Source organism: Chroicocephalus ridibundus, chromosome 2 (assembly GCF_963924245.1).
Source record: "Chroicocephalus ridibundus chromosome 2, bChrRid1.1, whole genome shotgun sequence".
Classification (NCBI taxonomy): Eukaryota; Metazoa; Chordata; class Aves; order Charadriiformes; family Laridae; genus Chroicocephalus; species Chroicocephalus ridibundus.
The window spans coordinates 104,017,113-104,042,927 of record NC_086285.1 but is presented as its reverse complement, the minus strand read 5'-3'; the positions used below and the strand labels follow the sequence as shown (position 1 = coordinate 104,042,927).

At 44.6% G+C, this 25,815-nt stretch overlaps 1 protein-coding gene across 1 annotated transcript in view; it reads left to right on the top strand.

The window, feature by feature from the left end:
- Window positions 1-19,352, top strand: part of SCGN (secretagogin, EF-hand calcium binding protein) — a 29,140-nt gene extending 9,788 nt beyond the window's left edge. The window contains exons 3-11 of the mRNA XM_063323978.1: window positions 3,284-3,376; window positions 3,656-3,745; window positions 4,433-4,489; window positions 5,360-5,437; window positions 15,762-15,817; window positions 17,287-17,332; window positions 17,450-17,509; window positions 18,165-18,233; window positions 18,775-19,352. Of these exons, the coding sequence (XP_063180048.1) occupies window positions 3,284-3,376; window positions 3,656-3,745; window positions 4,433-4,489; window positions 5,360-5,437; window positions 15,762-15,817; window positions 17,287-17,332; window positions 17,450-17,509; window positions 18,165-18,233; window positions 18,775-18,903 (678 nt within the window). The 3' untranslated portion in view covers window positions 18,904-19,352. The remainder of the gene's footprint in view (window positions 1-3,283; window positions 3,377-3,655; window positions 3,746-4,432; window positions 4,490-5,359; window positions 5,438-15,761; window positions 15,818-17,286; window positions 17,333-17,449; window positions 17,510-18,164; window positions 18,234-18,774) is intronic.
- The last annotated feature ends 6,463 nt before the right edge of the window (window positions 19,353-25,815 follow it).

Here is a 25,815-nt window from a genome sequence, read left to right as displayed (position 1 = left end):
TGAAAAGGCAATCAGACCAAACTGATTGCAGGTCTGCACCACCAGCAGGTTGACTTTGGAGACCAGGTCTCCCAACTTTGGTTTCTACTTGAAATGGCATGGCTTATTTGATCTCTCTTAATCTCCTGGGATTGGATTTTTTTTTGGTAAATATACAGGTCACCTTTGAAACCTAATGATCATAAACCAAGACGCGTCATTCTCAGTGTAAAAATTCGTAATACACAAACAATTTTTCCTTGATTGCTCATCTTGGGAAAGCTAGTTTGTGTAGTATCTTTTACTTCGCTTTTGTTCTTTGGGAGTAAAGATTGGGTTTCAGTAGATCCGTCATCTTTTGTGCTTCATAAATGGAATATTTATGACCAGAGAGAGATTGTCCAGTTTGAAAAAAGCACTGGGGAGTAACATCACGGACTAGAACCTGTTCAAACTGTGTAAATACTATAAATACTTCGGGTATCTCATAGTTTAAATCAGTTGAAAGTAAGAAAAAGAAAAAAAAAAAGAGGCAGTCCTGTTTTTATGCAGATAACAGTGTTCCTGCCACACAAAGCTCAACGAGTGGTGGTTAATAGCTGACACGAAGTTGAGCCATAAGCTCCCATAACAAGTGACTAGTCTGAACTCCACAGTGCACTTTTCAAATATCAGCTATGATTATCGTTTCAGAAATAACTTATCCTACTGGGCACGGAGGAGGATAATTTCAGAGTACTTTGCAAGCCTATTGAAGTCGGCAACTGATAGGCTTGCCTAACGCTGGGGAGGTGTCTCAAAGCATGAAGGTGCCGTCGGAAGACAATTTAAATAGCACAAGTTGAAGTTATAACGCCAAGGGGAAAGAAAACTGTATGTGCGTGGTCAATGGTGTGCTGTGCCCCCAGTGCCGGCATGCAGGGGGGCTGGCAGTGAGCACCACCCAGGGACACAGGTGCCACCCAGCCATGCAGCCCACCATGGGGATGGACTATCCTGCAGCCGTGCCCTGGGACCTACTCAGGGCCACCACTAGGAAGGCCCCAGAGGAGGACCTCCACAGCAGGCATGTCCCTGCAAGATCACTGCTGGGATAGTGATCTTACCTCTTAACTGGGAGTCGCCAGCCCTCAGTGCTTTGCCCTAGGGGTGCCCGTGGGGATGTGCCCCACCTGCCCTACAAAGAGCCATGTGGGAGCCCCCCACCCTCCCATTCCCACTCCCAGATTCCCAAATTTTCCATCATCTGACATATCCTAGTCCTGTGTTATTCTTGGTGAAGGAGTTTCCCTTGTTCTAACTAGAGCTCCCTCTTGGTTGTTTTGACATGACATTTATAATCCAACACCAATTAACTCTTTCTCCCCTGATTTCAATGTAGGAGCCTTTGCACTGACAATGCCATTAAAGATTTCTATGCTTGTGAACTCTGAGTCTGCTCTGAAGTAAGGTGAAGGCAAATTAAACTACCAGTCATACTATCTGTGCATCCGTCTGCCTATAGATATCTTTTTTCCTGTTATTACTAGCAGCAAATTAAGGCTGCAAACATCAGTCACATCTAAACGTGTGGGGAAAGCTGGTAACAAAGTGGGTGCAAAGATAGACCTTCGCTTATTGAGCCTAAGCCGGAGATGTCTCATTTTCTTTTTGCTTACCTCATCTGTGACGTCTTAGTGTGTCTCTACACCTCTGTCACTGGCTGTGGCAGCTGCTGCTGAGCAGAGGCTGTGCAGCAGTACCGCTTGAGAGCGGCTGGGAATCGCTATCCTCACCTGGCTGCTACCGCATGTGGGTATGACCAGACCAAGGCAGTTTTGGGGTGTGAGGCATGTTCAGTTTCCAGTGTGGTGGTTTCAAATACCCAGTCGACGTGAGAACATGAGCTGCAGCTGCTGCGTGTGCAGCCAGGCCGTGTTGTCTGCTGACAAACCTTACAGGAAGGTCTCCTTCTACCCCCTGCAACTTTTCTGCGGCTCCAGTTCACGCTTTGCAGAATCAGGGGCTGAAGGAGCACACGAGGCCGCGAATAACCCGAAGCCTGGACATGCTGTCTCTGGGCATCATGCGGAGCGTGGACACCCGCTCTTCACTCTGCCAGGACAGGGTGGCAGAGAGTGTCCTTTCCTAGGCATGGGATTTGTATCTGCTTAGCCTCTGAACAGCCAGGCAGGCTGCGCCGAGCCATACGCTGAGTAAATTTGAGCAAGTCGTTCACGATTTTGTGTCAGAGTAGTAAGAAAGGGATTATAAAACCTGATGGGCCTGAAAGAGTTGCTGAAAGGTTGACAAACTGGGTTAGAAGACCCAGGAAGACACAGCTACAGTCCTAACTCCACCTGGACGTAGAGATGATAAAACCTTTAAAGTGTTTTTCTTCAGGGGTTGGGAAGAACTTAGTTTATTCTCTTGGTACAAAAGTATGCCAGGAGCCAGTCTGGGTAATCCTCCTCCCTCCTTCCCCTCCCAGAGAGAACCGCCTCTCACGGGGCTGGGAGAGGAGCCAGGCCCCGGTCAGTGCGGTGCGGAGGGTAATGTTGGACTTCATTATTGCTTGGCAGAGATTAACTAGGTGAGCTTCCCAGCCCAGCCACAAACCTCATCTGACCAGAAACCTGTCCCCAGGGTGGGGAAACTGTACTTTGTGTAGCCCGGTCTGGCCAGATACCCTAAAGATATCTGCTAAGAAAAAGTAATCATGCCTGATGAACCTAAGAACTGTATTTCACCTGTCACAGCAATCCCTGTCAAAACATAAAACCTGACAAGTCCTGAAAATTCCTCACTATGTATAAATTGATTATGGGGTTGAGCAGATGCAAAGAATTGCTTGAAATCCCATGCTATTAGCCCAGAAACACTGACAGGGCTTGGTGCCAGGTCTTGAACCAGTTGACAGGCAATAATAAGCAACAACCTAGCTCCACTGACACCTTTCAAAGCTGATGATCTACTGAACTACAGGGGTGTAGTTCAAGGATAAGGACATTTTCCTAAATAGAACAGGATGAAAATGAGCAGCACAGAAACCACTGCAAAACCAAATCCCAGTGATACAGTGTGAACAGCTAGCTAAAGAAGCAGGTGTCATTGAAATATTTTGGGGTCTCCAAACAGTGGTCTTCCAACTGAAAGCTTAGTTGCTACAAAGCTATGCATAGCACTAATTTCCAAAAATCCGTCTAAGGTGGTGTGTTTGTGGGCTTTTAGAAGCATTAGCCCTTGACTGTAAGGATGCAATGATCGTGGTGGTTATCTGTGAGTGAGGAGAGACTTGATGCGCGTGTTGTTTTCCGCATGGCAGGACACCATCACAGAAGAAAAAGTTCAGAGGATGAAGGACCAATTCATGTCTGCCTACGATGTCACCACAGATGGACGTTTGCAAATCCAAGAGGTATCTCTCCCCAGCCCCAGCCCAGGTTTTCTTTTACAGAAGGAGGGAGAATTAGGAACTAAAGCAGACTTGGTAGATATGGGAGATAGAGCCTGGGTGGGGAGGAGGTGAGTCATGGAGTACCAGATCTCTTGGTTTGAGGTTTATTTCCAAGGCAACGATATGCCCAGGTTATATTTCCCATACTGGGTCAGCAGCCACCCACGTTCTTTCCTATCTTTACTTCCATGGTTTGGGTTTGTTTTGGGGTTTTTTATGCGGTTTTTTTTTTCCCCCCAGCTTGCAAATATGATCTTGCCTGATGATGAGAACTTTCTGCTGCTTTTCCGACGGGAAACTCCCTTGGACAACAGCGTGGAATTCATGCGGGTCTGTATCTCTTCCCCTTGCACAGCAACAGCTTCTTCAATACGTACACTTCCACACTCCGTAGAACATAGCATGGGAAATACGAGGTTATTGAGGAAGCAAAACACATTCTGACCTGTTCAGGTAGAGAAGGTTATACCATTTAACACATTATCCTGGCAGGGTGTGGGGTGGAAATCTCCATAAGCTGGGCCGACTGAGGAGCACAAACCCACAAAGTTTCCTTAACCGTGCCCAATCTCCCTCCACTCTCTGTCTCTAAGTATCACAGCGCAGAATTTCAATTTTTCCAAGACTGCTTGCAGTTAATTTTATTTCACACCCAAACCAGGGACTTCTGCAGATCAAAGGCCAGTTGTGTATGGCCTTGGCTTTTACTCAGGGCAATAAGAGAAGCTGCATGCACAAATTAGGTAAGAAATGTGGAGGGGTTTCTTAGTCTTTTCTTCCTTTTATAGACAGTATGTCTGCATTAAATATGTGATAGCAGCATGTTACACGTACAGCATCCAAGTGAGAGTAAAAGCTATTGTGTGGAAAGTTTATTTCTTCTACAATTAATTAAACATTGGATAATACAACAGCTTGCTCATTATGGAAGTCCTGATTTGAATCTTTACAATCTATCACCCGAACAGATGATTAACAGTAATATTTATGTGGTCATATCAATCTATCTCCACTCAGATCTGGCGCAGTTACGACGCTGATAGCAGTGGATTTATTTCAGCTGGCGAGCTCAAAGTAAGTTATTCTAACAAGTCTCTTTGGGCTTGATCTACAGCTCACTGATGTCAACGGGAGCCTTTCTGTCGGCTTTACCAATTTGCTGCCTTTTAGTGTGGTTGACAAATGGCATCTCTAGGTTGTTCATGGCAAGTTTAAGAACTGGGGACCCTCCAGCCTTCTGGGAAGGAGGATGCTCTGCTGATGCCCCTTGCCTTGTCCCATGACCCTAAATGTCTCAGTGCCCCCCGAGCACCCAAGGAGCCCCCCAGGCATGCCTCAACTTGGCTTTGCATGTGGGCCTCTCCCAGCTAAAGAGAGCCAAAGCCGTTGTGTTTTATTAATGGGATTTCTTCATAACCTCTTCCCGAGCCTGCAGATTTTCTGAACTCTGATTTCTTTTTAAAGCTCAGGCTGTTGAGGCAGAAGCCTGTTCAGAAACCGTAACTCAAACACTTTCAACTGGCTGGGCACAGAAATCTGTCCCTGGGCTGCAGACCCTGCGCTGACCTCTTGGTGTGTGGTTCCAGCCTGTGCCTCAACGAAGACATAAAAGGATGCTTAAGTGTTTTGCTGAATGGCAAATATTTTGATTTGAGATCGGTTAGCAAATATTGCAGGACTTAGCATTATCTTTTGCTTATTATGTGAGTTAATTACGACTTATTCCAGTATGCCTGCTCCGGGTAAATTTGGTTGTTTCTAATTTATTTGAAAAAGTATGTTTCAACTAAAAAAATGCGAACTTTATGTGAAATTGAAGACAGTAGTACTAATCAGGAATGTGAAATTAGTTTCATGTAACCCTGCCGAATTTGGATTGAATTTCTCACCGTTATTCCTTGAATTTACTCTGAAGAGTAAAATTTGGCTCTTTCCTTGCTACAGGATTTCCTGCGAGATCTCTTTTTGCAGCATAACAAGATGGTTGCTGAGGTAAAGCTGGAAGAATATACTGATACCATGGTAAGAAAAGATAGTGTTAATATTGTTTAGATTACAATACTGACTAAAAATCTCCTTCAGGGTCACCATCTGTAGGGCCATAAATTCCCTCTTAAATGGTGTATATTCTCCAAGAGATCCCTGCAGAGGGTTAGCACATGCTGCTGCTGTTCCTTTGCACTGCACTGGACATCAGCTATGAACCGCATTTCATATAGTTTTGCTTCAAGTTGAACTGTTTATTATGAGAAAATAGCCCAATTTTGTGCCAGAGCAAACTGAACCCTAAATCCATTTAAAAACAGTAGTTGACATCCATCCTTCTTCTGGGTACGTTCAGCCTCAGTCAGATCTCCAGCTCCTTCCCCCCCTCCCTCCTACACATCCTTTTGCTCCCAAGACACGTAGGTATCCGGCTCTTCTGCTCTGCAAAGCCCAGCAAGCCTTGCTGGCTCCCTGCTGCTTCCCTGAAAGGAAAGGCTGGGAGGTTGAAAGCTTCAACTCTTCCCCGGCCTTATCACAATATAGCTTTTATGCTGCAATCAGCAATATAATATTTGGTGTAAGTTTAGCATCAGTCACCTGGATTTCAGAGCAACTTATTACAGCTAACCATCTAAAAACGAGAAAAGAAAAAAAAAAGCTCGTTTCTGATGTCATTCTCAAGGGTATATTTGAGTTCCACTAGCAGACATCTACCATTGCAATTTTCTAAATGATTTTCAGATGGGACCGCCTTGATTCTTGGCACAAAATCTGTGTTTGTACCTAAACAGCTTACTATGCAAGCAAACAAGGAGCTGCCCGCATATTTTGCCATACCATGTTATGTATGCGTGCTGCATCTCTACCTAGACATGTGACCCTTTAGAGCAAAGCAAAAAACTGTAACATTCCAGAAGCGTGTAGATTTTTTTCACACTTATTGGACAGTGAAGGAAGAGGAATGCAAGCTACAGAAATTATTTTCCAACTGGCAGAGCTTGAAAAAAATAAAACTCCATAAACTACAGCTAGAACAAAAACCTTCCTGGTAGCGCCTGCGGGTAGCAAATAGCTTTTATGCCGCTCCATTAAGGTTTCCATCCCCAGTGGCTAATCCCTGATCAGGTGCTGGGGAATAGGCGATCTGAAGCTTGTAGACATGGGGCGGTTCATTTCCTCCAACTTCTTTCCCCTTCCAATAATTTCCCAAGAAACATCTGTGGTTGCTGCTGCCCCAATGCAGCTAGATATCAATGCAGCCCGAGGCTGACAGCCAGGAGGTCTGGTTTCTATTCCCACGATTTTTTATAGATTGGCTTTGTGTCTTTGGAGAAGCAGTTCAGTCTCTACATTACAGGATAAGATTTGATCTGGGAAAAGAGATGCTTTATATATCTGGGGAAATCTACAATCTGAAATGCAAATCTGGCTCGTGAGGACAAAAGTTTGCAAAGCCACAGTGCCAAAAGAATCAGGCATGTTAATGGTTATTAGAAAATGAGGATATGGTCGATAATATTTTTTTTCCCTTGTGATTCTTTGCTATAAACGGAAGGTCAAGGATGTTTACAAACACACCTGATCCCAAGACCTAAGGCAGGATGTGAAATTATAACACACGTAATCTTACCTCGTGATATCCTGTAGTGAAATAGAGGATATGAATTCCGTACCTCATGGCAAAGTATCCGCATGGACAGCATCTCCATAGTAGCAGAGGCGCTGCAGGAAGTGATTGTGTGGGAACTTCTCTGAAGCAGGAGGGCAAAATTACAAGGAGGGAAGAAAGACTCAGTCTTACATTTGCAGTGCTGGATTAAAAAGGGACTCGAGGAGCCAAGAGCAAAGGTGTGATGTCAAGGCTGAGGGCAATGAGGGCTCTTTGCTTTCTCTCTCTGCTTTCCACATGGAGTGGGGAGCAGCTGAAGTGCAGATTCCTGATGGAACTCTGCCCTCCTCACCACCCTCTGGGAAAACAGGGGGGACAGAGGCCCTTACATTTAATTCCCGAGGCTTTCATGGACTTTCTGTTGTACCATTAGCAACCAGCAGCACCAAATCCTTTACTGCAGAGTGGAAATACTTATATTTCCCTCCCCTATTGCTCTGCTCCCAGCCTTTTCTCCGTTTAGAGCGCAAGGTCTTTGGGACAAGGACCTGTTTCTACTGCACACGGCTCAGCCATGGTCTCTTAGGTGGCCCATCTATCCTACTCAGGGCTTTCAAATGCCACTGTAATAACATTCAGTTGAAATAAGCTGTGTCCCAAGGAGCTGTAAACCCATCTGTCTCCATAGGACTTTACAGATCTCTGCCCTCTTTTCTGTACATCCACAGCCAGCTGCATGCATCTCAAGCAGCTACTGATGTACTGAGGGGGTCCTAGAGCCATCTGGAGATAGGGATAAATGGGGAAAAGTACAAACTATCATTTTAAAGAAGCTAGCTCAGGCATGAGAGTTAAAAAAAAAGGCAATTTATGATTCTGTGCTGGGTATTTGCAGCTTTAGTTTGTGAGAGGTGTGAGCAGATGCCATACCGACCAGGGCACGCTAAATACTTGCCACTTACTTATGCTGCTATGAATGGTCTTACACCACATTAAAAAAAGTCGGGAAGAGGGAGAAAGTATTTCTTTTGGAAGAGATTAGTTGTCTTCAGAAAGGAACATCACTTTATCAGGTTGCTTAGAAGCTATTTCTGAAGAGGCTATTTTGTTTTCGTGTGACCTTGACAGCCTCTCTTCAGAGAACACTGATACAGATCAGGGATTTGATGAACCCTTGGAAAGAAAACAGGCAGTGAACACATTGGAATTGCACAAGCCCTGTGAGTCTGCTGAATCAAATATTAAAGAGTGCTAAAGCCACTGGGGAAAGTAATGAAAAAAGAATATTTGAATTCTCAAGACTCTTCATGAGGGAATTAAAGTAGCGACCCTCTGCTGAGGAAGACCCTTTGCAGGCAGAGTTCTTGTTAGTTTTCATGCCTACGTCTATATAAGTTTGTATTAATAGTCATTAAGTGTGTATTAATATTTATTGACATGCACCCAATTGCATGAGAAGATACAGAGTCCTGTGCAGTTCTGAACCCTCGAAAAACATCTGTGGGTTTGTCATCTTCCTGCGGGCATAGACCAAGAGCTGTTGGCAGGGAACAAGTTCTCGGAGGCAGAAGCAAAGCCTCGTATTGCTCTGAGCCTCTCTGGGCCTTGAGAAGATGCCCCAGGAGTCCTGCCATGTGTGCTCCAGGAGACAGGGTGGGCATAGCTGAAAGTGGAGGTTTTTAAGAGTATGGTGAGAATATTCTGCCTTCCTGAAGTAACACAAGCTGAAGATATGAAAGCTTGCCCCCTTACTGCTCCATGGTGAGGAGTCTGTGGAGAATGACAGCAGTACCAACAACATTTCCCCATCCCTCCCCACCTCCCCGCACCCCCCAGAGTCAAGCTTTTATTAAGCTTCTGAGTCCTGGTGAAGTTTCAGCCCATGAACACCCAGCTCACGCGTGCATGTGACAACATTTTGCCATGAGTGATGCCAGCTTCCATACCTGTGCGTGCACATGGCTGTGTACTTCAGCAAAACATTGTAAATGAATATGAACCAGACTTAAGGCATAGTTTCTGATGAAATTAACTGTTCAGGGAACTGGGGTCATTTAGCCTGGAGAAAAGGAGACTCAGGGGAGACCTTCTCGCTCTCTACAACTCCCTGAAAGGAGGCTGTAGCAAGGTGGGGGTCGTTTCTCTTCTCCCAAGTAACAAGTGATAGGACAAGAGGAAATGGCCTCAAGTTGCGCCAGGAAATATTTAGATTGGATATCAGTAAAAAATGCTTCACCAAAAGGGTTGTCAAGCATTGGAACAGGCTGCCCAGGGAAATGGTTGAGTTGCCATTAAAACACATGTACATATGGTGCTTGGGGACATGGTTTAGTGTTGGACTTGGCAGTGTTAGGTTTATGGTTGGACTTGAAGATCTTAAAGGTCTTTTCTAACCTAAACGATTCCATGATTCTATTATCCTTTTTTTCTTCTGTAAGAACAAAATTCTCACTCAGCTTTTCCATCTTGGCATACCTTATTACCTTGTTCATAGAAACACCGATAGCTCATAGCTTCCCAGATAGAAGCACACTACTTCTAGTTCATAGTCCCAATGTCTGCAAGCCACGTGCAGAGAAAGCTCATTACTGAGGCAAACTTCAGCAAATTAAGTTATATATACTGCTGAAACAGTCACGCATGCCACACTGACATTCGCTTTTGCATTGCCGTATGTTGATAATGTCAGACTGGAGCATAAAGATGACCTTTAATTTGAGCATTATTATATTTTAGCAAAATGTAAAGGATACCCCCGCACCCACTCCCAAAGCCAGCATACCATCTTTTCCCACCACCAGCTAAAATTCTAGAGAAGCAATAATGCAAGTGCAGTGACTTCACAATTCAACAAGCATTGGCCATGAACTACAGCATTTGAAAGTCAGTAGATGGAGATGGCTGAGGATGAAATCGAAGTCCCAGAGAAGTCAATATAGAAATCCTCCCAGCTGGAATGGTGCCAGGGTTTTGCTGTGCTTATCTGCACAGCAGATTCTCCAGGGGACTGAGCTACCCAGAGCACGTGAGCCTGCAGCTGACGAGCTGAGGGCTCCTCATCTTCTCAGTGCAAAGAGGAACAGGTTGACTTCTCCCTGAAGATGGTCTGTGTCCACCGGAGGCTCAGCATGGTCACTTCTTTGCCTGTGAAAGCCTGTCTGTCTGTGCTCAATGCCAATGCCAGTGTACTTATGTAGGGAAATAAAAATCAGAGTACAGAAAATTCAGGTGATTTAGCCCCTTAACACTTTACTGGCCAAGCTAGTTTAGCTGTGTTAATGAAGTCTCTTATGAACACCAAAGAAATGGTGTAATAATAGAAAGACAGGTCTTTGTTGTATAGACAAAAGCCTAAACAGAGTTTATTATGTTTGTTAACACACTGAGCAAACTTCCCAAAGCCCCAGAAATATGACAGGAGTGGAGTATAGCCTGATTGCCTACAGGAGGAGTCTTTGTATATCCCTTCTCCTGGTAGTTGTCTGTGCTGGTCTCCCTCCCACGGGGCTCCATAAGGATGCTGTGACCGCCAAGAGACTGCATCTCCCGTGACGCAGTGACACTGCGACCACCACACCTCTTAACTCCAACCACCACTATGGGAGCCCCCCCATCCCCGGTGATCGTCCGCCTGGCTTTGGGTGGGCGCGAGTCCTCTCGTTACTTCGCTGCGTGTGACGAAGAGAGGACTCACACAGCTGGTGAACACAATGGAGGGAAATCTGCCTCCCGTGTCCCTTCTAGAGTTAATCCCGGTGGTGCTGTCACCTCCAGTTTTGCGCCACACTTGCTGTAGCATAAGCCAGGGGAAGCAGAAAATCCCATTTAAGCTCAAATTTCATTTCTGAAGATCAAAACAGATGGATCTCGGGAGCCTGCAGGCTTTAAAAACCCCAGCAGATAAGGCCTTGGTCTTTTAGGAACGAAAACACTCTTAGAAATCCTGCACTAAGCAATTCTAGATGACACAGGCAATCTGGTCAGGCAGAGCACTGAACTTTTGTCGCAAGGGTAACTTACTGGCCACAGGGCCTTCCTGTGGCTCTGCAAAAGCCTTTGCGCTCCCATTCTTCCCTAAGGAAAGAAGTCATAGGCCATCCTGCAGCTTGGGTACCTGCCTGTCTTCATACACCCTCAATAACTTTTATCCTCACTGGCCAAGTTTAGTTACAGCTGTTGGGTATAGATGCCCCCAATATATATTTGTGAGAGTAGGAGGTCAGGCAAGAGACAACTCTTCCCATGTCCCACCTGAGGGACAAAACACAGAGAGAACCAGAACCAGAGAAGGTTTAAAAGCAGGTTTTATTGATTCTATTGATCGCAGACCTTTATTTTGGTTGTTTACTTCTCTCCTTATCTCTGTCACAGAAAATAATTGAGATTTATAATAATATTGCTCTTCAAAGCACATGTGTCTTTGTCATATCCTGGTGTTTCAGTGGCCTTCTTTACAACACCAGACTGGGAAAGCAGAGATATTTCCTTTGCTGAATTCAAAGCCGATGGCAATTTTGATTTTGCGCTTAAAAAACTAAGATGTAACAACGCTTATTTTGCAAACCCAGCTCTTACTTATGCTCTGTCTGCCTCAGAGTGCATGGACTACATTCAAACAAACAGAACTAAGACTCCCCTGGTGCACTGCCATTAAAATGTCAGTGAATTAATTTGTGCAAACACTTTAAAACACGGGCTAGCTTGACAGTAAAATAAATGCATCATTTTATAAAGCATACTGCTGGATGCAACAAAGCTTTTAGTAAAACTGAGTGCTGTTTAAACATGCCAGACCTTATCCTTAACCACATTGAGATGTTTCATATCAGCCTGGCAGCATAAATATACCTTTCAAGAGTGTAAACTGAAAATCCATCAAGTTTAACATATCAAGATGGTGTGTAAAGGCAAAAGTTTAAATTAGAAACAGTCTCATAACGATTCCAAATATCTACTTCTCCCACGATGTTCGCTTTGTCATGCGGGATGGATACCCTCTCTCATTCTTTGTGTACTTATGTACACAATTTACAGATCAGATCAATGCTTAAAATTTGAAAGTTTAATTAATAAACATTCCCCCAGGCTTTTCCCAAGTAATGCAGCCAAGGATTGACACGTAGTGGGTATGCATGAGCTCCGGTTGTCCAGATAATAGGATTAGGTCTATCTTATTAGCTGTGGTCCCTGAACTGATTCAGTGAACACTATTCCATCTTCCCTACATGTTTTCCATCTTTCGTGTGGAAGTCACTAGTAAAGAATTAGCTCGGCTAAAAAGAGAAATCTAAAAAGAGAATTCTAATTCTCTTTTCTTTCTGTTGACTGGTACGGGCAATCAAAACATTGCATGTGTTTGAAAATTTTATTCAGGATACCTGTTATAGAAAAAGGTGAAAGAATTTGAAAACACAAAGGTTCTCTTCTGGTATCACAAACGCAGAGCTGAGTGAAGGAGATCAGAGAGGGGAGCTGGTTTGCTGTAAGCAGACATGGTCAACCACTGAAAGCTTAATGATAAGCTCAAAGATAGGGTGCAAATGAAGCAAATTGACTGGGGATGTTGCTTTTCATTAATGTTCCACTAAGGAAAGTATTATTTCTTCAGTTAAATGTGTTTTAATGAGGTCTGTGCTACTGCTGGAACATTGTAAAGGGTTCAGAAATGGAGAGAGTTGAAAACCACCGGCTCAGAAAATTGATAATGAAGCAGAAAGACTTTCACATCTAAATCATCACCTCTAATCTAGCCTGTTTCATTAAGGGTGTACAAAGCTCTTCACCTTCCTGGCTAATTGCAACTTCTGAAACCATGAAAACATGCTGCACCCACCAAGTAGAGCAGATGCAGGGCAGGCGGGACACTCAAAGTCCCAACACAAGAACAGCTACACTAGGGTGCTTATTTATTTATTCTGTGGAAAAGGAGATGAGACTTGAGATGTTTCACTGAACTAGAGACTCGTGGCTTGTCTCAGGCAGGCCTACATGAAATGAAAAATGGGCCCTATGTCTGCTTCTTGGACTGGGAACCACAAGGTCTGTCCTGGTCCCAGAAACTGCCACCACGGTCAGCATTTATAGATGTTTATCAGCCAGTTTGTTTGGAAGTCAGGACCTCGTGGTCACAGAGCTGAACTTCTCCCAAAAGCTCTGTGTATTTGCTTTCCTGAGGCATCACAGAGGGGAAAATATCTGAATAGGAAGTCTAGGCTGAAACACTGGCTTCTAGACTGAAGAGAGTAATTCTGAGATGAACAGAGAATGGGAGAAAATAAAAAACACTTTCAGTAACTCAGAAATATGTGTAGGAGAAAAGACTAGTGCCTTCATCCAGCACTGCTCTGCCCTGGGCAGCAGAGTCCCTGACAGCTTCAGTCTGTGCTTCCCACCAAACCTTGTTCTCTCCCACCACGCCAGGCATACCACTTTATGGTGACTTCTTACAGACCATGTGGGTAACTAATGCGCCTCGATGGCCTAAACAGAGGGGTACAGAGTGACATTTTCAAAAGGACAGAAGTTACTGTAGAGCCTAGGGACTACGGTATTCCCACCACCCTAATGTTGGTACTTTCTCTAGCTGGCTGAATTGGGGTTGTCTCCATAAGCTTCCTTTACAGCCTATTTTTCAGAGTAATGGTGTAAGCTGGATGTTGCAAAGCTACCTGCGGTGGGCAGTCTGCAGAAGTGAGCCGGTATAAGGGTATCTCCCTCTCTCCTCATACAACAAGCAAAACCAGATTAGGCACTAATGTCCCATTTGAAGAGAGGCTTTTAAAATCTTATCTGGCATGATTTACTTCTAGAAGGAACATTAGCCATTTTCTATTGCCTGCAGAATAACTCCTTTATCAGCCAGGAACTGAAAGCTCAGGTTTGTCTCTGTGATGGCAGCAGGAGGCTGTCATTGCAAGGATATTTCTCACTTTGGTGGCACCAGTGGAGGCAGATCCTGCTCCCATTCCTGCCTCCAGCCTTATCCTGTTGTGTCCCCAGCAGAGACCAGGTAAAAGTCCCATATTGCAGTGGGATAACTGATGGAGCAGAAGGCAGGGTGGAAGAACTTAGATAAGCTGAAGGGGGGACTTCAGCCATGAGAGTAGTCCTCAGGATGGCTAGGCAGCTTTATTCATCTCCCCAGCTCTAGGGCTAAGGAGGATTCAGAGGTCTTTTTTCTGTCATTTACTGTCTCTGCACAGAGCACATGCTCAGCAGAGGCCAGTGAAAAGGGAACGGGGCTTCCCTTGTGACACTCCACACCTCAATGGCTCTCGGGATGTGATTTTTCCAAAGATCTCAATGTGAGCTTTCAATCATTAATAGGAGTTTTATACTGTCTTTCAGTGGGAGGAAAAGTGAGGCCATATCGAGTGCTCTTCAAAAATCCTTACAAATCTCAGTAGCATAAATCATGCAAAATAATTAATGGAATAAAATCCTGTTGGAGAATCTTATCAAAACACAGTGCAGTAAAGGGTTGCCATAGGCTCACCATCCTGAGTATAGCTGCCTGCCCTTGAGAAAGGGACAGGGAGGAGGCAGCACTGACAAAATAGGCTTTTTTTTTTTGCAATATGCAAAAGCCCTTTATGCAAGGGCTCCCTGTGAAATTGCAGGTCTCCAGATAATATCTCTTCATCACGCATGTGTCAGGCTCTGCCCCAGTTTCACCATTAGGAAGTGCTTGGGACCTGCTGCTGACTCTCCCTGGAGCTCCCGCATGGCCAGGCTGTGTCACAGAGGATGGTCCTCTCCCTCTGAGCCTCCTGAGATGGGGACTGGTCTGGGCCTTCTCTAGTAGGTGTGCAATTAATTACACCAAAGATATGTAATGACCTTGTTACTTATAACCAATAAATAAGCAAACGACGTTCATGAAGGTAAGATTAAAGCATATTCCATTACTGAGTATCTGACAAAAAATGGCAAGCCATCTTAGTAAAATATTAATCTTTCTCCCCCTAAAATGTGGAATACATTTTTCCTAGAACTTTGAGCCATGAGTTATTCAGGTTTGCAGCCCATTGAACATCTCCCCCTTTTTCCTTGTAGTATACTCTTTTTTGTGCCTTGCAGAGAAACATAGTACCACAATAAATAAATAAATAAATAAATAGATAAAATATGGTGGTGACTCATTGAAAAGATCATATTAAGGAAAAGATAATATTTAGGAAAGGCTAACTTTTGTATTCACACAGATTAACCTTGTTGACACTGGCAGTCTGAATCTCCTTCCCAGTCTTGGTGCTTTCCAAGAGCAGGCCTTGAGCCAAGCAAAGCCCACCAGCTTTAGCGGCGTGAAATACCAACTTGAGTGTCTATCAGCAGGTGACATTTGCACTTCAGCCACTCAGTAGGCACAGCAACAGTACAAGATAAAGATGGAGTCAGACTAGAAGTGTTTAGAAGTTCCCTCCTTTTTCTGGCATTTTTTTCAGGGGCCACGCCTGCAGGTGTCTCCTGGAGACCTGCCTTTATCCCCGTGTAAGGTGGGTTAGGGAACAGTGATGGTATTTGATTGCTTGGGTTGTTGCTGTCAGAAAGCAGGAGGGTTTTCCTCCTATGCACTTGTGCCACCCTTGCACTTGGTGCTAGCAGAGGACACCGTGCTGCCTGGGGTTTGGGCAAGCACACTGAGCAAGCAGAGGTGAGGGTACAGGGCAGAGCAAAATGTATGCTGGCTTTTTTGGCATGTGTGTTCTCCTCGTGGCTTATGTATTTTATCTCTGTCTTCTTGATTTTTAGATGAAAATCTTTGACAAAAACAAAGATGGACGGCTGGACCTGAATGACCTGGCAAGGTAGGCTTTCATAATATTGATGGGGTTTTTCAGCTTGAAATAGCAGATCCAGGCAAGGTGATGATCTCCCTTTGGGGATGTGCATACAAGTCCTACCTCCTTTCAAATTAAATCAGGTACTCTGATGTAGGTATCCCAGGTCTCTAATGCATGATCCCCATTGCAATAGTCCAAGAACCTAGAGCCAGTGACTCTGAGCAATGCCAGGACCTATTTGTGCATCACCACCATGCTCTGGCATGATTCGTGCTACCTCTGCGATGCTCCTCAGGAGGAGGTGATGAAGCAGCCAGTGTCACCATTTCTCCAAAAGAAGGATGAAAACCTCCTTCAGGAGGGTGGCGTCATCATGCAAAGAATTTTTGCTGCTTGTTTGAGGAACAAAGGTGCCACCGCAAAGGAGCTTGCCAATGGCAGTAAGAAAGGATTTGGAAAGACAAGGTGAAGATACTTGTGAATGAAGCTGGGGACTCAGTCATGGGCCTCTGTCTCTTTTCTGTCCTTGACACCTCACAGGGTTTTAGATTATTTTCACCGCCTACAGAGAGTATGCCTCTGTCTGTAAATGTATGTGCAATGACTGAATGGGACTTTAAACGTCCAGTAGACTCTTAAAACGCAGGTTTGGGGGATGAGAGGAGAGAAGTGCTTGTTTGCCACTTGATACTTTCTGCTTGGGATCACGACGAATGCCAGCACAAACAACTGCAGTGCATGTGGCAGGTCACTCTGTACACTCAATGTATGAAGAGAAACAGAGGCAGAATGGAGAACATCTAAAGGGGGTTGCTGTCACGTTTTCCTCTTAAATACGGTCCCCTACTGCCCCCTTGCCCCGTGCCACCTGAGGCTCCTCCCGGTCTGAGCACGTTTCTCACACCCCAAACCCTTCAGCGTGCCGACACAGCTCAGCACCGCTGGTGTCACAGGCTCTAAAAACCTCCGGGTTAGCAGAGCAGCTGGAGAGAGAAACGCTTTTATTGGTGCCGTGAGGGGCTTTGGGAGGGAGGAGGGGAAAGGAGAGGAATTTGGCAAGTCTCGGTGCTCAGGCCAGTATTACTTTGTCCTTTACTTTTACAGCCACTGATTCTCCCTCCAACAGAGAGCAATAAATTGCTCTTTCCTTTAATGCAGCACAGCAATCCATTTATGAGGAGTGATTGTCTGGTAGCTCTCTCTGCGGAGGCTGACCACCTCCATTGCACTGGACCACCAGAAATGCTCTGGGAGAAGCAACGGTGCTAAGAAACATGTTTGCAGTGAGCCAAAGGGCACCCGCCGTTCCCCATCAGACAGGGAGGGAGTCCATGTGTTCCCGTAACAGCCCTCCATAAATAACTCCGCAGGGGATTTTCTTTTTTAAGGGCCTATAATCTAAAATCTCTTTGCTTTACGAACCAGAAGGGTTCGGAATAGCTTGCGTGCAGATGATAAAGCGGAAAGATCGTAATTTAAATCTCTCCATTCAGGATTCTGGCGCTCCAGGAAAATTTCCTTCTTCAATTTAAAATGGATGTAAGTAGTGCTATTTTTTGATGCATCAATGCTGTCTCTCTCAGCTAAGATAACTGTGGCCCAAACTTGAAACTTTTTCATTTTTCTTTTTCATTTCCTTGTCCTCTCGGCATCCAGGCTTGCAGCACGGAAGAAAGGAGGAGAGACTTTGAGAAGATCTTTGCACACTACGATGTTGTGAGTCCCAGAGGCTATTCCCTTAGGGCCTTTGAATGACACAGATTTAGCATATGCTGCTCAGATGTTTTCCTCCTGCTGGGTGCTGTGGGGGTCACTCAGGAGCCCCAGATGTGCCCAAGCCCATGGGCCAGAATGGCCCACCCACCAGGCTGGGGGGCAAGGTGGGGATAGAGGGGAGAGATGCTCAGAGAGCTCATGGCAAAGGACCCATTTTGACTTTCTCTATCCCCGTGGCCAGCACTGCTGCATTAGCTGTATCTCCCTGAAGGCGATGCAAGGGCTGATGGTGGCTTTAACTCTAACAGTCTCTGGCAGTTTGGGACCTGCATCACCACCTTGAAAAATAAAACCCTTTTCCAGTACTGAACCAAGGGTTATTTAGGGAGTTTAGTCCAGGATGGACCTGACCTCCTAACCGCCTGTTAGAAATCAGCAATTCAGTGCCGCTTCTGACAGTCACACAACTCATTCAGGGTGGTGACCAGCAAGCCTCACAAAATGGTGAGAGAGGTTGCTACTGTGTGAGGGAAACAGAAGATTTGGGAAAAAGGAAGGTATCTTAGAGCTTGATGACTCAGTGGACCTACTGACCAGTACACATTGTCACGTTTTCAACTTACTGGAGCGTTTTGATGTTTCTTCCATCTTTCAGAGTAAAACGGGAGCACTTGAAGGCCCAGAAGTGGATGGGTTTGTCAAAGACATGATGGAACTGGTCAAGGTAGCTTCATGGCTCTATTTATTAGTATCCTATATTTCTGAGAAGAAGGTGCTTGATTTGGAAAAGTTATGTAGATAGAGAGGCTAGTAAGAACATAGCCTCAAATCTCACTTTGATCAGAAGCAGAAATGGTCCCATGGTCTCAGCATTTCACTGTAGAGCATGTCACCATATCACAGAAATTCTGCCTGACAAATTAATACAGCTTCATTCAGCAACTGTTTAAGAAAGGTCCATTCTAGCCCATGCTCTGAATTAGGCAGATGTTACAGCACCACAAACTGTGTTGACGTGGATGAGTCACCAGAAGTTGTTTCTTCTGTTTTCACTGTGGATATGGTCCCTCACCAGCATGACCTCATGGTTCATTAGCTCCTTCCCCATTCTCTGTTTGCATCCCCACCTCATATGAGCTGACGTGGGGTCAGGCTGTTTGGTCACTCCTCCTCGGGTGGATTTCCCAGCCGCTGTACGGCCTGCTGCTCTGGGGAAATCCAGAGCTGTTTTCTCTCTCAGCAGTGTTTTTCTCTTTTGCTTGCAGCCCAGCATTAGTGGGGTGGACCTGGACAAGTTCCGCCAGATCCTGCTCAACCACTGCGATGTGAACAAGGATGGGAAAATTCAGAAATCCGAACTGGCTTTGTGTCTTGGGCTTAAAATGAACCCGTAGCCGGGAGAGTCCTCGTGGTTGTGTTTCCCTTGTGAGATTTGCCTGCTGTTCCTCGTAGAAGTGTGTCCGTGCTGCCGGGCGAGTGGTGGGGAGCAGGGGCACCGTGCTGCCGGGTGAAAAGACGGCAGTGGGATCTGCATGGAGGGCCTCCCCGCTCTGCCACTCCCTTTGTGGTCTTCACTTGCTGATGCTGCTTCTGGGTCGGTCCCCTTAGCAATGTCTCTGCCTACGGGCACAGAAAAGGTGTTGCTGTTCTCCTCCTGTCCCCATGAAATGCTGCCCTGCCCTGCCCTAGGATAGGGACAAGCATCTCCTTAAAAACATCCCAGAGTGCAGCTACTAGGTGCTTCTGATGGTCGCCTTTATGTGTGAAGTCATTACTTTGGTGAGCATCGTGCTTTGTCTGTGCATTTAAAATACTGGATGGATGACAGTGTATTTGTGCAGAAATAAAAAGTGGCAGTTACAGAAATTCAGTAAGATTGGAGTTCCGTGTGTTATGTGCGGGAAGCCATCTGCCGCAGGCTGGCAGGCCATACCCAGTAGCCATTTTACGTAAAACGCATCAAATGGCAAGAGGTTTTGTGGTGCCTGTCAGCTGTGGGGTTTAAATCTGCCAGGAAATGAAACATGGTAGATCCTTCCCATGGGGAAACCACAGTCACTAGGAAATAATATCACCTCTAGGATGCAGCCACAGAGTAACTTCACTTCTGGAGGAAGCCTTGCTTCCAAACCAAACAAATAATATACAGGGTTTCCATAAATTGAAAAACTGGAAGGACAGAAGCCTAATGAGAGCAAAGCTCTTATTCACATGCTTATTTTTTTCAAATCCGTAAGAGTTAGTAAATGTAACCCTTACGGAACTTAAACCTTCCCATCACTCCCCGGCCGTAAGTGTAGTCCTGGAGCCTAACAGCAGCAGCATCATTTGTGCCATGTATTTCCCTATTCCAAAGGCTTTGACTGCATATTCAGGAAATGCCACACAGATGCTATCATGCCCAAATAATTCTTAATTTCTGACAGGAAAACTGCGGAGGAAGGGTTGTTGGCAAAACTCCCACACATTTCAGCATTTCTGTCTCCTACAGATGAGAGACCCAGATTTGGCACTACAAGTGTCTTTCTGGTTGTGTTCTTTGCACAAGGCAGTACAATGAATCACTCCCTTTATACTTTATATTTGGTTTTATAAAAATTACTCAGAAATTACCTTCAGTCAACACAAATAGAGACGGACATGCTGATTCAATAAAGCACTTCAGAACGTACATGACTTTAGAGAAATGCTTATTTTCTATTTTCACTGATGACAAGCTCACAGACCAAACAAGTGCTTTGTGTGTGTCTCACCCCAGCACGGAACTAGGGTTTTAAACTCCAAAACTGCTTTTTATCACCCTGGCAGCAACATAAATCACAACTGCAATAACAGAGCTTTGCAATGGTTCAGAAAAATGATAAACAAGGAATCGGGCCTTTGCAGCAGCTTCCCAAGCCATCAGGGATGCGCTTTTACTCATGGACGCTCGCTTCCATTTGAGGGAAGAGCTGTGCTCAGGAGAGCGTGACAACAGATAAGAAGCCAGTACAGAAATCCCATGCACCACTGTTTATCAGACGTCTTTTATCTCCATCCTGAACTATTTGCAACAAGTATAGTGGGGCACATCACCAACCATCTTTTCGTCTTACCTCCAATAGGATGTGACTTATCAGCCCAAATAATTATGCCTTTAAGTATATTCTTCTGTTTCTCTCTCTTCTTTTGGTTTTTACATTGTTCTCACTGACATTATTATTTTCTTAAACTAGAGTTTCCATTACTTTGGACATGGGAGAAATTTCTGTACCATCCCCTACAATATATTTCCACCTGTAGATATTTGTTCTTTATGCTATTTGTATTTTTTGATGATAACAGGTCCATTCTGTTCCATTCTTGTTTAAGCCTTTTGATATCAGTAGATATTAGAGTATAAATTCAAGAATATCCTGCCCTGCCCCACCAAAAACACAGCAGCTTTTAACCAGAAATGAAAATAATCTGTTAAAGACCATGTACAGCCACAGCTCTTATTTCAAGAATTATACAATACTTCATCCATCTATGTTGAAACCTTATGCTTTTCACATCCTCTACAGCCAATAGTTGTTTTTTTTCCAACAGACAGTAAGCAGTAATGAATTTGATATGTCAGTGTCAGAACATATTTTGCTTCTTTTGTACAAATTTGTGATTTATTTTTTTAAATACTGAGTTTGCTGAAGCCATCCTCTCTGCAAGTTCATGCAACTAGTTTTATTAGCTTGAAATAAGTGAGCGAGTAGCCTTTAGTAAGTGAGTTTGCAAGAGCGTTTTACAAAACATTAGCAAAAAGTAATTGGGGATAGTAGATGAAAAGTCTAGAGATAGAAGTCAGAAGAGGTTTTTTTTTATGTTGGGATATTATTATTATTTTTTATTATTATTATTACTATTATTACTATTACTATTACTATTACTATTACTATTATTATTATTATTATTATTATTTAGTTCTATATTCCCATGAGGATTTTTTTGTGTGTCCAGAGCAGTGGCTAGAGAGCAGGAAAACAGGCACGCACACTGTCTTGTTTGCAGGGACCACAGGGTACAGCCACATCCCACTGGGACTCCAGCCCAAGTGAGCTGCGGCTCCCCTATCAGCAAACCAAAATGTCAGGAGATGCAGTGGGATTCGAGCCCACGTTACAAAGGTCAGCAAGGCAATTACTAACGAGCCATGGTCTTATAACCGTATAGCCTCTAAAAGTCAATGTTATTGCAGGAGGCAGGCATCTTGAGGCTTCCCATGGAGAAGACATGTTCCTTGCTTGCAGAGACTTTTTTTTTTTTAAATTATTATTTTCACTTCAATAATGAATGATCTGTAAGGTCCTTTGATCTCAGGCTCTGATGAATTCATCCCTTTAAGCTGCTATAGATATATAAATAGGCAATCCATTTGGATGAAGCATAGCTATTGGCCATTTTGGAAATTCGAAGCGTATTTGAATGTGCACTGTGGAGTCTTATGTACCAAAACATGAGATATTATTTCACGTTTGAATGGTTACACGAAAGTACCTGTTTTGCTTTAATTACATGAAAACAGCTTGCCTGCAAAACCAAAAACATTTATACACCATGATGCCTTCTGTGCTGTAAATATATTGAAGATATGCAAGGAAAGTTTGGGGCTGTTCAATCAGTGCATCTTCTGCCAACAAAATTCTGCATATATCCCATTATTTAGGAGCCTGCATCTTGGTAACTAGAATTTGAACACAGAAAGTGAATGAAAATGTTTGCCAAGATATTTTCCCTTGGTATGTTCGTGTTTTTCTCTAGAAAACTGGGATTAAGAGATTTAAGGGATTCACAGTTTTCTATTTATTCATAGTGTGCAAATTTACTGAAATCAATTTTAGCTGACTCATATCATCATTTTTAGCAGGTATAGTTCCAAAAGACATTTAGCTACCACAAGCGTAGCGGTCAATATGCACAGTGCTCCCAAATGTGTCATTTTAAGGTTGTTTTTTTCCCATCGTTAGTTTAATTGGCAAACTGCTGGATCTGGAAATCAATGTGTGAATTTCCTCAAAGCAAAGCTGTTCCCTTGCTTTCCTTCTCACTGTGAGTTATTGGAGATCTTGCGCTGGACTCCATCCATGCCCCCTGCTCGTCTCAGCCCTTCTCTTTTTTGGCACTTGACATAGTTCTTTTCTGGATGACTTGTCATGACAACCTTGTTCAGGAGACATTGCCTCTGACAGCTTCAGTTGACTGTGTAGAACTGATACCCGTGAAAAATGAACATTTATGGGGCTTTTTAACTCAAATCCATCCCTCGATGAACTTCATTGGTTTCACTGGAAATGATGTTACAGAGAAATAGTCCTTTCTCCCATCATTTTGAACCTCAACAAGCTGCTTGCTTATCCCGAACCATCACCATGGAGATCTGTCACTGGAGACCCCCAATTTTCTGAGCCAGCCTCATAATCCCAAATTGCTCACGTGCCAGCTTGTCCCTTGGTCTGTGCAATTTTTGCCCCAGAATAATGAATCAAAAATTACACACGCTCACCTCATTCCCCAGTCTGAACACACTCCAGCAATCCCACATCACTGACACCCAAACTGGAACCAGGTGAGATGTTTAGAAATTGTAACTTTTAAGTTTCGACAGTGCTTTATTCTCAGATTTTCAGTAAAATAATTCTCTCCCTTTGTTCTCACAATGTTGCTTTAAATAACATGGCTGAAGCTGCCGGCACATCTTGCAAAAACTGCTCTTTATTCCCACTGAAAGCTAAGAATTGAGCATCAGCCCAAAAGAAGGGCTCAGAGCATAGGAAACCAGCACAATATTTTGATTAATCTGCTTTCCTGTTTGTGTGGCAAAAGAATAGTGTCAATATTAATGAAAACAATTGTGACTAATGCAGCCAATAAGACTATCAGAGAATCATCTGCCGCATTATAATAGGAACCCATCACAAGAAACACCTTAATTACAGCTATTATCTCTTAAAATGGCTGGGTAACTCTTGCATTAATCTGATTTGAAGCAGAAAGTTGCTGTTACGTGGTGAGATGTTAAATGGGGCTTTGCTGTGTAATTACACGGGGTAAAGTAACTATGAAAGTCATTTTTGTATGAGGGCCAGGCTGACTGCTAATGAAAAGGTCTCATTTTCCGGCTCTTCATTGCACCTGTATTTTCATTAATTCCATGGAGAATTGCATCTCATTTTAAGGAACACTTGCACATGGGAAAAGGGGAGGGGGGAAGAGTGCCAGTTACGACCATTATGAGAGAAAAATAAGGGAACCATTTGCCTAACGCCAAAAGACATCTACAGGGAGATGCCACTGGGTCCCAGAGGAAAACCATTTCCTTGCCCTCTCCCACTTAGCTGGGCAGCATCGGTTTTCATGAGCTCATCCCATGGCAACGCGTCCTGCTGCCCATCTGCCCTATGCTCAGCCTTTATCCTGGCTTCAAGCGTTGCCCTTCCTCTCCGGTTTGTTCCTTCACATTTGTTGTTCTCCAAAAAAAAAAAAAGGCTTTGCCCTGCTCTGCTGCTGTGCTGGAAACTTCGCACGGGTGGTGGGAGAACCAGAGCAGATGTCTCTGCCCGGGAAAAATGGCTGGAGTGATGGCAGACACAGTGCGGGCGAATGCTCAGGCTGCATCTCTGGCATCATCTGGCATCTCTTTAGATGAGCTGTTTCAGGAAAAAATCAGTCCGATTGGGTTTGATGGAGACACCACAGCCCATGAGAGCTATTATTATTAGGCAAGGTGGCTGGAGAGCAGGCGTCTGTCCCAGGCTCAGAAAGACCTGGTTTGGGGGTCCCTGCTCTGTCCGGTATCACGGCTGTGAAGCTCAAATGATTTCAACCTGCTCAGTCTTACCAGGGGAAGGTTTCGGTTGTGGATGACAAGAGCACATAACCACATGTTGAAAATTAGCCATCTTGGTTTGGAAGGGTATTTTCAAGGGATATATTACCAATAATGGCCATCACGTTCCCAAACAGAGGAGAGCTAAAGGTCCCAGTGCCCACATGCAGTGTGAGGCATGGGGTGTGCTTTCTGGTAGACCTCGTCGCCCCTTTGAAGTCCTCCTGCACCAGACCCCAGTAACAAAGCCCAGGGAAGGATCTCCAGGTGTTATGGTGGAACATGGGGAATTTAATCCCTACATTTATTTTAAATCCAGCTGCAGCCTGCATCCCTAACAGTAATGTTTGTACCAACTCTCCATGGTCCTTCTTTGTAAAGTAATCAATACCAGAGTGTAAAAAGAGAGACACGGGTCACCGCTGATGGCATCTGAAGAAATCACCCTTCCTGCAATTCTGTGTGCGACGGGTGATGAATTTTAATGCTGCTGCACAGACAGAAGCTGCATGAGGCGGCCACAAGGCTGAGTCCTCTGCCCCCAAACTGCTGCCAGCCAATGGAGCCCACTTAGCTCCGATGGAGCCAGGCCAGCTCAAGATGGCAGGAGACGTGGCCGTGGCTCCATTACCAGACGTATTTTAAAGCATTTAAAGCTGGGGGTTCCTAAATTAAGTAGTGCCAGGGCTAGAAAGTGTCAGCATCAAGGCTTGCTCAAGTTGGCACCACAGTCGGATACCTCTAGCTCTGAGGGAGGCTGTTACTAGGACTGTGTCTGCTTTACACGAATAAAGGGCTGTAATGCAGTTGTCGAGGGGTTTCTTGCAGCTGGTAGAGCTAAGGGGAACATGTTCTCATGTTTTGATTTCCTGCAAAGTCTCACGCAAGATATCACTCCCAATGCCTCCTAGAGAGGAAGATGGAGAACAGAGATGCACTCAGAAATCCTGTTTGAGTAGCTGTTTGAACAGATTGCTGTCATCTGTCACTTTGGCTAACATGTCTCTAACTTTGATGGTGCGGCCAAACACGGTTTTTGTTTACTGTTGTTAATCTTTAGGAAATGGGTTCATCTATCTGGCAGATAAAAACTAGGAGCCAGCAGACTGCCGGGGTTTTGTGTGCCAGCAAGGGCCAGGATGTGCCTGGAGAAATCTTGTTTTCAGATGAGGAGCCTGGAGGAACGTGGCACCCATGTTTTAGGTGAGCCCTGCTTCAGCTGGCAGCCGGAGCGAGGGCAGCTGGTTGCTGCGGCTTAGGGGAAGAGCAGCAACTTCTTCAGACACGCTAACCGGATCATTGGGAAACCCGTGAATGCACACAAAGTTCAGGCCAATCCATCTTTTTTTATGCCTTCCTGCAAGCGGAGAGCATTGCACGCGACGGCTCAGATGACACACGGTGCTTGCCAAGGCACCACAATAACTTGATTGTTTGCCTAAGACCTAATTAATGAGATCGTCAA